Here is a 12,084-nt window from a genome sequence, read left to right as displayed (position 1 = left end):
CTGGGCATACACCATGCACTTTACTAGGGAATTACAGGTAAGTCAAACAAGCCAATCATGGAAACTTTAATCCATATTCACAATTTACAGAGAGAGCACTTGCACTTTGGCACTGATCAGCAGTGGCAAAGTGCCCAAAGCACCTAGACCAGCAAAAAAAGAAACCCAGCACAGAGCCAAAACAGAGGAGGCAGAGGCAAAAAGGTAAGAGAAAAAACACCAAGGATGCCAGGTCTAACAGTATGTAAATGTCATCACCTAGTGTATTGATTTGTTTTGATCATATTTAAATATTTGTTTCCATCACAATTTCAGAATTACCAAAAAAATGTGCTTTATTGTGCTTTTCTAATTCTGATATAACCTGAGATATCTGCACAGTTAATTTACAGACATTTACATTTTGTTGTGTGCTAGAAAAAACCCCATTGTACAGCCTTCCTCAAGCACGCCTTCAATAGCTAACATGATTGTCACATAAATCCTCTCACTTTGAAGTCAGAGAAAGAAAGTAAACACCAAACATCCTGGAAGACAAAGACTGTTATTCAACCTCTGTCATTGAATGCACAGCAAATGTGACAATATAAGATCAAGATTGAAAGGCCTGTTTATAGAAATCCAGTACTTGTGGAAGAATACAGTAAATAGTGTTTGAACAAAGGAAGGGATTGACTCAAGCCTAAAACAAAGAGAGCCAGCAAATAGATAGCAAGCAAATGTGGGTTACAAACCACAAAGCCAATGGTAAGCAATGAGTGGAATGCATTCCCAGTAAAGCTTGAATGTCCCTAAGATGTTAGCAAATCAGACAGATGCGGTGTCTGGTAGGCTGCGACCTAGAAAGCAGTATTTAAAGTGGAATACGGCATTCACAAACAATACACACAGTACCATGAGTTCGGGCTATACTGTTTCAATAGGTGGGTTCCTGAATCCCACGCCACCTCTCAATAACTGTTGTGGTTATTCACTCCACCTCTTGATAACTGTTGTGGTTAGTCCCCATTCACTATAGACGACATTCAGGTTAGTCCTAACTAGTAGTCTGAGTCTCAGGAGACCTACTCCAAAATCAATTAAATTCAAAAGTGTTCCAGTGCGGATGCCCTATTTAGCATGTAAGTTCCCTTGGGACCTACTGGCCCATCAATCAGTTGTACTCACACCAGCAGGACTTGCATGACCGGAGACTCTGAGAATGGCCATAAGAGTGCCTACGGGTTCACATCTGCATGTCAGCCACAGTGATATGTGTCTAAAAAGGTTGCCGCAGACCTACTCTTTATGATTCTCATACAAGCCCTATCTCCTTCCTGAGATGTGCTCATGCCCCTTCCAGTGAACTCTATGAATCAAAGAGCGCACATTGAAGTATACTGAAGAGCCTGGCTCTAGTCTCCCTTCCTCCAGTCAGTGTGTCCCACCTAGCTCACAGGAATTCAGCAATCCGCAAATCTGTTTGGGAGAATTACGTCCTCATGCTCCTCCAGTCAACCCTGGGTCTTCCAAAATGGAACCCAGAGTCTTCCAAGTATTGTATCATTTACAGGCACACATACACCCAGCACATGCATATAACATACCTGCACGGCACAGCTTTTAATTCTAACCTGATATAGGATAAAGTTGAGTTAAGCACACAGCATTGAAACTTTACATGAGTGAGCCAGTAGGTCTCACACCAGTGACACATGTAAAAAGGCTTTTTCACTTCTACTGATCACTACACATTATGCTGCCACCATTGTGCTGCTTAACTGCTGGCTAAGGCTGTAGCCTTTCACCCCCATGAGGGTAGCGCTTTGGGTGCTCCTCCCAGTCCAACAAGACCGCAGTCCATGACACAGGCCTATATCATGGCACACACGCATGATCTATGTTCGCCCATGACAACAAAAATCAACACCATGGATCGATCCAGACATCATTGCAGTTGGGGGCACTCAGGGGAATTGTACCCGTCAATCGCCAATCAAGGGGCTTTTCTGTCCCAACAAATATATATTTGCAGCACTTGCCCCAAAATGCACCATCAGTTTCATTCTTGCAGATTTTGCCAAAAAGGCATTGTTTTTAGGTCATGTGGCTCACATGTTAATAAATTGCTGCACGCTTGGTGCAGTGCTGTGCCTCAGAAGAAGTTCACTGGTTCAATGATTGGAGAATGGATTTTGTCTCCAGAAGGAACAAACATAAATTATAAAACACAATTCACGGAGTGTGGACAATGCTTCCTTCTTTCTCATAAAATTGTTTTGTTTCACTATTCCAAAAAAATAATGATTACATTAAAGACACTGTTCTTTAAGTAGCAATGATTTCAAGATAATCCTCGGACTTGCAAAGAATCACAAACATGTTGCATCTCTTCTTAATGTCTAGTGCATTGATTATTAAATCCCCACTCTGAATGACTACATAATAAATATAAAATGCAGTATCCTGTTTTCTCCATGGAAGAGGTATTACCAAGGGCCCACTGCTGTAAGCAAAAGGTAAACCAAAACTGAAAAACAGTTTTGAAACAAACTGGGAGGCGTTTAATAAACAAGTTCCACCTTTTATAAGAACTATGTACTGATAGGCCTATTTTAAGCTGTCTACAATGTATGTGCTTTACACAGTTTGTTTCAAGCTGGGAAGTAGAAAGGATTGTGTTTATAATATGGTGTTCCTTTGACTCCTTGCAAGATAAAAAGCTTCATTGTTGGTCAATATCATTTTGAATAAGTTCTGTTATTAGTAACATATGCATTTGTTGGTATTGGGATAGTATCATTATGTGGGAAGTGTTAAAATACCTAAAAAGTATTCCAAATCCATATGGGACACAATTTGCCTTTGTTTGCATAATGTATTAGGCTTTATTTTCCTATACTTGTACACTGTCCCACATAATTTGGCCTTTCGTTTCCTTTTCTTGCCACCTAACTTTATCAACCCAGCTGAATATTTTGGTGCGGCATTGCCACATAATTCCAGTGACTTTGCTTTTAACCATGTGTATCCAGTTTATAAAGTTCACTTAGACCTCAGTGTATAATACATTCTTGGACTCATTCATGTTTACAGATCCAGTTTGCAGTTGATCACAAGATTAAGTGATTCATTTGTTCCAAAAAGTGCTGTGCCCAAAGTTTGTCATGGGAGCCTGATATTGGTGCTCCCGAATGCCGTTGATGTCAAATTCCAAAGCTCCTAGTCTTGATTTCTGCTCATTCCCCCTTCTTCCACCACCCTACACTTCCAGTCTCCTTATCTTACTCATGCAAGTTCATTTTCAACCTGGCTGTCTCGCTTTGTTACTGTTTTCCTGTCTTTCTCTTTTTCTTTCTCCCTTTTCTGTCTTTCTTTCTCTCTTGCTCTGGGTCAAAGTCTGATGATGAATAATAAATCCTGGTCAGCACAAATGACCATAGAAACCATGAATACTGGACCCACAAGGCTACCTAAGGTAATCTTGAACCATGGAAGACCCTTCATGGGCTGGCTCCACCCTAAAGTTGCCTGGTGGCCCCCTGCTGAGGGGCATAGCATTTTAAAACAACTCTTCTGCACCACCGCTGGAGGCACAGGGAAGCAATAATACCAAGTAAACTTTTGAGTTGAGTATATCGCTTTATGAATGAACTACATAGAATACAAAATATGTATAAAGTAAGGGTAAATATAATTTGTTTTTGTAAAAATTTGATATAAATACGTGAACAGAAAACTTATTTGAGCGCAAAATACGTCCTCAAATCCTTTTTGGTTAATGGGGAACATTTCACATAAAAATATAGCGCAAAAAGCACAAGAATCGTGAACAACAACTGCCACTCATGTTCTGGTTGTTTGTGTTATTCCAGTGCTTCTGACATAAAATTTCCCACAAACTCAGAATTGTTAGGCCAGGGGTGTGATTCCGAGAGTTTTCTTGAGAAGCTCAATGTGATTTTGCCAGGTCATACTAGTGTAAGGGTTAGTTAGAGACTGTAAAGTCTGACTTGGAATCCAACTGGAAATGTTCACTTTGCATGTGTCTGGGAAAGCTGTGGAAAAACAGTGTTAGGAACACAAGTATAATGTTAGTGTTAATTAGAGAAGGCTGGAACTAGGAAATGTAGAGAGACCTAGTGGTTGTTATAGTCTCACTGTCTTCTGCCCCACTTCCCATCAGCCTTCGCGAACCCATTAGCAGTACATATTTTACTTAGTCTCAAGCCTTAACCTGGTCTTGTCCAGGTGCCAGGATGCTCACCAGCTGTTTTTCTCCCCCACGCAGAAGGTGAAGTACCGGAAACCAGTTGGGGCGCAACCTTCCCAACATGCGCGGCCAAGCACCAATCTCCCATCGACATCCAGCGGCGCAAAGTGAATCACAACCCGGATCTGCCGCAGCTGGAGCTGAGCGGTTACGACGAGCTGCTGGAGGGCCACTTTCCGATGACCAACAATGGCCACTCAGGTACAGCTGGCGGACCTGCTGGGTTTGGCGTGGAGGTGGCACTGGCTGACTCACGCAGCGGTTCTTTCAACACCGCCCAACTACTACTGCTCCCAACAATGCTGCTCAAGTGCCCACATGCAAGAGGCGAAACCACCAAAGTGTCACAAGTTGTGTCCAGGCATGACTAAACCTGCCATTCAGCCAGGGCCGGACTGAGAACGCAAAGCCGCCCTGGCAAATTTTGTCAGAGCAGACTCAGTAATCAGTGGCGGCCCGTGCAGCTAAGCGTGGCTGCCGGGGGCGAAGGGGGGTGAAAGTGGCCAACAACGGAATAGGGAATGTAAAATAAAGAAATAAAACCACTTACATTGCGCTCACCGCAACGACGAGTTGGCGATGCGGCGAGCGCGAGGTGAGTGGTTTTATTTAATGATTTATTTTACATTCCCTATCCTATCATATGTCACTTTCACCGCCCGCCCTACCGTGCTTACCTGCTTGGGCCGCTACTGTCACTGTCGCCCCCACACCCCACCTGTCCCACTGTGCTATCCTGCTTGGGCCGCTACTGCTCAGTATGTTGTGTAGCAATGAAGGGGAGTGAGCGAGCCTGCCTGCTATAAGGGGGTTTGTTGGTTCTCCCTCCAAGAAAATATGGCGACAAATGGCAAAAATGGTGCATTCTACAACACATTTTTCATTATTCATTCAATTGTATTAGCTTTTGAAGCAAAGCAAATAATGACCTTAGAGGGCATCAGGATATGACAGTCTTTGTTCGAGTCGATCGATGTTTCCCTTACTACCACCCTCCAACAGTGCCCCTCATTTCTCCGTAGCCCCTCTCTCACATGTATTTCATTTGCTTTATAGTGCTTCTCATACCAGTGTAGCGTGTCGGAGCACTTAATATCAAACACACATAGAGAAAATGTTACATGAGACAAAGGGGACTAGGTAGGTGTTTTTAAGAGTGCTTCATCTGTAGAAGCACAAACTCAGGATTCAAAATGTAACACGGTGGTTAGGGTTGGCTTTACTAATTAGAATTTATGTCTACCCATATAAACCCTTTTAAAGCAACATAAGGATAAGGAAAGACTGGAAAAAACATATGGTTCTAACCTGTTCCTTACAGTTTGCATGCAGCTCTTTGATGACAGTTGATAGCTCACTGAGCTAGATTACGATTGCAGCTTGTGAACTGCACAATAACAAAAGTATCTCTTTCAAAAAAGCAGTAACCCCCGAGCTATGCACATAAATAATACAGTTCTGTGATATGCGTTGTTTGCAGCAGGCACGTTAACCCGCTGCGCTACCTTAGATGAGTCATAACTGCCACTAGACCAATCTCCGATACCTCTCAAGTAGGAATAGTAATCACCAGAGATATCTGATACTTTTATTGTTGCTGAAAACTGCCGGATACACAAGGAACACTGCCCTTTTAAAACCATAACATATTTCAAAACACAGGGAGGCTGTAAACGGAAGGGAATGCTGAGTGGATAATGCTGGCCTGATGATTTTGTTACTGGGACGATATTGCAGCACTGTTGCAAAACCGTTCCCTAGTAACAAAACCGCACCCCTCCTTTCCAACCTCCTTCGGAAACGCCCGATGCTCGGTACGGGCAGTCCGGCCCTGCATTCAGCCCCCTGACATTTCCTCTGTGGGCAGCAGGGCAGGTGCTGACTTCAGAGTAGGATGTGCTGTTATCCTCCAACTCTGCTCTCTTGACCCTATTCTAGTGCGGGCTCATGCAGTGTGCTGCTGGTTAGACCATTTTTGCCAGGGCTGATTTTGGTTTCCAGTCTAGCCTTGTGTCCGTGCCCCTGTAGAGGCGCAGCTAACACCGCCATGGGGGCCTCTTGCTTTGTCCAGGCATATCCAATCACACAACCAACCACATCGGGGTGCACACCCCCTCTTTACGAGCCCCTGATGAGGTGCATGTTGCCACAACCAACCCCGCCGAACTGCGCATCTGCCTTGTCTAAGCCCCTGCCTAGTTACTTTTCACATTTGAGGTGGACAACTTTTTTATCATCACATTCAAGAACAACACATGTGGAGACGCTATGCGCATGGAGTCATCAGAAGATGTTTATATGCAGGCTATGAGTACCTTGTACTTTTGGAGGTTTACCTCTATACATCTCTCCTCTAAATAGGGCCCTTAATGTCCTTAAATGATATATGCATGGCTAGATATTTTGCTGGCCGTCTGGGTGTGTTTTAATCCCCCCAAATCGTATCCACCGTGGACATAGCCCAGTCACCACATACTGCCCCAGGACCGATCGATAAAGTTTCATAGTCCAATTCTGCCTTCTACCTGCCCCATCCCACCTGCGGAAGTGCAGTGGGCAGTTTGGAACTTTGAACCAGTAGATATGGTTCATAATACCAGGGGACCGATGTGTCGATATTGTTGCAATCATTTCTCAAACGTATTCCCCTGTCCTCCTCTTTTTCCAAATTTGGGAACATTAGGGAAACAGCAGCTGTGTATGTGACAAGATAATAAGAGAGGAACCCAACACACAAAGTAAGGGACCGCTAGTTAAGGCGAGTTTGACTAAGTTTACTATTTGGGAATATGATTGTGAGGATGACTGACCATTAACGCAATTGGGTAACCCTTTGTAGCATTAAAGGTAGTAGGTACTAGGTTATTATACTTTAATGCAAACTGCCGCAATTATAAAACCAGCAATTATTGTAAAGATGGTCAAATTACATTTTGCTAATTGATTAAGAAATATGTGCACCAGAGACGTTTGTTTAAAAGTAACTGCATGACAGAAATCAAAAAGTCTCTTGGCTTGGTTGACACTTTTAACTCAAGTCTGTACATAGGAAAGTGCATTACATTTCTCACTTATAGCCGCATAAGCCAAAACAATGAAACGTAAAAATTAAATCCGGTCACCAAAACCTAAACTTGCTGAAATATAATTATAGACATCTTAAATGAATAATGTTCAATTTAATATCGCAATAACGGTCTGGGTCGTTATCCTGCTGGTGAAAGACAATTCCCCTGCTATTTCAGGGCTCATTCAGTGTAGTCAGCTGCAGCACCTCCTTCCCATATACATTCCACAAAAAAACAGTCAACAGCACGTGTTGTCAATATTCTGGACACCCTCGGGACTTCTTGCATCATTCCATGCAGCCTATCTTTGTCTCACAGCTACCTGGGAAAGGAGCCTTTCTTAGCAGCTTAATATGGCTGTGGTTTTTATAAGCGGGTCCCATCTCCTTCAGACAAAGAAGTGGAGCATTTGACGCAGCAGATAAGTGCGGGACACAGGGCAGGTGTGCACATGTGTTTGGCCATGCCCTTTTGAGGGGCAACCATCCCCACCGAGGCCGACTGTCCTTGCCCCTGCTTAGATGCTCTTATGCCACAACCAACCCCACCAAGGTGAACACTGGTCCTTCATTTAGCAGCACATGCTCACTGAGTGACAGGTATTCATGGCTTTTCATCATTGATTTTCCTCTCAGTGCAGATTGATTTGCCTCCTTCCATGAAGATCACCAACGGGCTGCCTAACAACTACACAGCAGTGCAGATGCACCTCCACTGGGGGGGCCTGGACCTGGAGACGAGCGGCTCAGAGCACACAGTGGATGGGATGAGATACCTCGCTGAGGTAAGATGGGGCGCAATGTTAAATACTGGGGACAGAAGAGGCCGGGGCAACATGTGATAACTGGTACATTGTAAGGGGCTGAGAAAACATAAGAGATGATGGACGGAAGACTGAAACTTTTCAGACACTCACCCCCAGTCACAGGTCTGAGTTTAATCCATCATCATTCTTTAGCTCGCTTCGTCACCCCAGTTCAGACCCAGGCATATGCAAATCTATCTTGACCCTGTGCCTCATGGGAACAGTCCAGTCCGAACTTCCAAGCCAGGTCTTCCCTGGACCGTAAACAAGCATCCTGTGACCGGTTTCGGAGTAACAGCCCTCATCAGCCAGGCTAGCTTGAATCCAGTGGCAAAGTGAGCAAGGGACCCACATCAGGGCATACCCTGCCAACTTAGGACGAACAAAGGAAGCACAAGGAGATGATGGACGGAGCGCTGAAACTTTTCAGACACTCACCTCAGTCTCAGATCTGGGTAAGTAGCTAAAATTGCTTGAAGACCTTGCCCAGTAAGAGAAACCTGCACACGCGCAATCTATCTGGGGCAGGTGTGATGTACTTGACAAACAAGTTAAATGGAACAGGAGGGATCTGCGATGGCAGGGTTGGCATAATGTGAGATGTGTCGCAGTGAGAGATACTTAGAACATTCTGAGACCTGGGTGGACTGAGGCATCTGGCACAGAGGGGCTACCTTATGCAGTCTTAGATACACAACAGAGTTGTGACAAACAAGTAGCAGTGTGAGATACGTGGCTCAGAGTGATGCTTGACACCATGTATACCATGGTTTGGATATATTGAACACAAGTTACATACTTAGCACAGACAATACTCCAGGTGCAACAGCTAGATCACTGTGTGTGAGACCCTGTAAAAAAATGTAAATGTTTTAGATGTGTGTGTGGGCTTCTGTTTGGCATTGTGCATTGTTTGGGGTTCTATGTTTAAAAAAAAAATGTGTTCTGTTGCAATACTGAACTTTGTAGGTTGTGGCCAGAATTTTAACATACAACAAACAGAAAAAGCAACACTTTTATTATCCCTTGCACAAGCGAGCTGGCACTTCCTTTTTCATATTCAGTCTGGTTTCTCCTGAACGTCATCTGTAACAACAAGCATTGGCAAAGTCAATATTTCTCGCCATTGTAACCTGTTGGCTTTGGCTTGCACCGTCGCCCCAAAAAAAAAAAGCCAAATATGTGTCATGACGCGACACGCGCGGTGTATACTCGTCATGACACTACTGGCGCCGCATCATCAAGTAGGCACGTGCATGCATTTGGACATATGTGCATGCATGATTCGTGTATGCTCCAATTTCATTTTTAGTAAACAATGGCAGGTGCCACTTGGTTCAGTAGATAAGACACATTTCTTGGACCTGTGCAACAGGACTATTTTAAGAGTGGAGCACCCAGTAGCAAACGGCAGCTGCTCTATGCTATTTAACAGAACGTCTGAGTACACAGTGCAGAATATGTGCTATTTAACAGCACCTTTGGACGAATAAGGCACATGGCTCTTCTATTTATTAGGATATAGAGATAAACAGCCATTACTCATTTTAATAGCTCCAAGTGGCAGGATACATTTTGTGTATGTTGATTTTTAAGCCCTTTCTTAAACTCGGGGGCTTTATAATGCTGTAGGAATAACCAACTTGAGCGGGCCTCAGCCCAGTCTTCCCCTACAGCTCCCTGTCTCAGTTCGACTGGGCACAAGTCCTTTCTCTGACGCTTAAAACTCGTTCTTGGGTCTTAATGACATTGAGCTGCGTGTACAGATTTCCTGGACTAGTCGAAATTGCGCTATGTTTGTGTGATCCAACTTCTGAACCATCGTTGTTGCTCCGATGCCCTTTCCCTTTACTGACAACTCACCTACTTGATTTGCTACTTTCAAGAACATCAAGAATGCACACCTGAGGAAGCGGGCCTTATATAAAACAGTGCAAACTCATCCTGGAATAAGTACAATATGAGCCAATATTTCCATTGTCACTACTCACCTCTTCACAATGGATCTGCTCTACCCTGTCAACATTTAAACCATTCCGCAAGTCTCCCTTTTTTCCTAATATCTGTTAAAAATGCTAATGCATACACCTCGATCCCACTCTCTAGTTTGACCTCCTGTACTTCCAGACCCACAACACAAACTCTGCAATTGAGATGCTCCACTGCCAATGTGCTGTTTCTTCTGTACTCAGTTGTGTGCCATTTACAAGCATCCTCAATGCCCACATCATAGTTACGGAACAACCCTTGCGAGATTGACCTCACCACTAGCTTATTCAGCCTGGGTATCCAGTGCCCCAAACACGTTACTGCAAGAGTGCTGCCTCTGGCACCAATCTTCAGAAATCCTTTCACTTAAATTGAGCCAGCTAAGTAAATCCTGTACTCCTCCACAAACTTTGTTGTGAATGTCATATTCTTAAGATACATACAATACTGGTCAACCTAAGGATGTTTGTGCAGACTGCTGAATGTTCACACCCCACACAATCGACAAGCTCTCTGACAAAAGGAAATGCTCCTGCTTGCCAGATCTTTCCCCCAAACCATAAAGGCCACTATCACAAGGAAGAGTTATAGGTTGATGATGTTCTTCCCTCCAACGTTTACCATTTGCCACCAGAAGAGAGCTCCCAAGCCCTAACTCCCTGTGCTGCAGGAGTATAAAGCATCAAGGCATCACTGGAGGCTGTGTGACCTCAACAGATTGAAACACATCTTATATTCTCCAGAAATTACTCCCAAATGCCTAGGCCATTCCTCACTTATTTTTCATGGCCCCAATTTCCCATGGAATGACTTGTGTTGCAAAATTAAAGTCTCCCGAGAGGAATAACAGCTAACAAATCATGGATTTCATGCTGAACAAACAACCTCTGACCGACTCCCTGGATGCTTCAACTTTCTCCTTAGGGCACTCTGATTCCTGCTTGACCAAGTACAGATCAAAAACCCAAAGAATGCGAGGCCGGTAACTGTGCCTTCTCCCTTATGTGCCACTAGTACTACCAGTCATCCTTGTCATCTCCTCCTGGCTCCATCAGAATGCTGCAGTGGCCTGTCCCAGCCTCCTCCAGTAACAAGAAGTCATCCAGGTGATGGCTTGATGACTAACGCCAATCCACCTGGGTGCTTGCTCCCTCAGTACAAAAAGGTGTTGAAATCGGTTCCATGTTAAAATATCGAAGAAAAAAATATCGAAGAAAAAATATCGATGTGAAAATATCGATAACAAAAATTTTGACTTCCTATACATAAATAGGTAAGTACAATAATATCGGCACAAAAATATCGATGTAAAAAATATAGAAGTAAAAAATATCGACTTAAAAAATACATAACTTAATTAAAATTAATCAAATAATATTAATAATATTAACAAAATAAATTAAATGTAATATATATTTTAACTAATTATAACTAATAAACGTAATTTAATAAATATAAACACAAACAAATGTGTACATATACATATATTTACTTAAATACATTTTATTAACTATTATCTTTATTTAATTGATAAACATTTTAAATTATATTAAAAAAATATACACATATATAAATAATTTAAAATTAAATAAAATATTCTATATTTAACTCATTAAACTATAAAAAAATAAATACACTTAATAACAAAAAAAACACAATAGTAGTGGAAACATTGGATAGCGTAGGTGTAAAAATGACTATTCCCACTCCAGTGAGTGCAACAGTAGGGAAAGCGTTGATAGCGGAGGGGTAAAAATTACTATTCCCACTTCAGTGAGTGCAATAGTAGGGAAAGCGCTGGATAGCGTAGGGATAGAAATTACTATTCCCACTTCAGTGTGTGCAACAGTAGAGAAGGCGCTGGATAGCGTAGGGGTAAAAATTACTATTCCCACTCCAGTGAGTGCAACAGTAGGGAAAGCGTTGGATAGCATAGGGGTAAAAATTACTATTCCCACTCCAGTGAGTGC

At 42.9% G+C, this 12,084-nt stretch overlaps 1 protein-coding gene across 1 annotated transcript in view; it reads left to right on the top strand.

Annotated features, from left to right (window-relative positions):
- Positions 1 to 12,084, top strand: part of CA6 (carbonic anhydrase 6) — a 95,454-nt gene that overhangs the window by 29,943 nt on the left and 53,427 nt on the right. Inside the window, exons 2-3 of the mRNA XM_078642308.1 lie at positions 4,271 to 4,453; positions 7,956 to 8,104. Coding sequence (XP_078498434.1) covers positions 4,271 to 4,453; positions 7,956 to 8,104 — 332 coding nt within the window. The remainder of the gene's footprint in view (positions 1 to 4,270; positions 4,454 to 7,955; positions 8,105 to 12,084) is intronic.

Source organism: Lissotriton helveticus, chromosome 5_1, assembly GCF_964261635.1.
Source record: "Lissotriton helveticus chromosome 5_1, aLisHel1.1, whole genome shotgun sequence".
NCBI classification, from domain to species: domain Eukaryota; kingdom Metazoa; phylum Chordata; class Amphibia; order Caudata; family Salamandridae; genus Lissotriton; species Lissotriton helveticus.
This window is presented reverse-complemented; position numbering and strand designations above follow the sequence as displayed.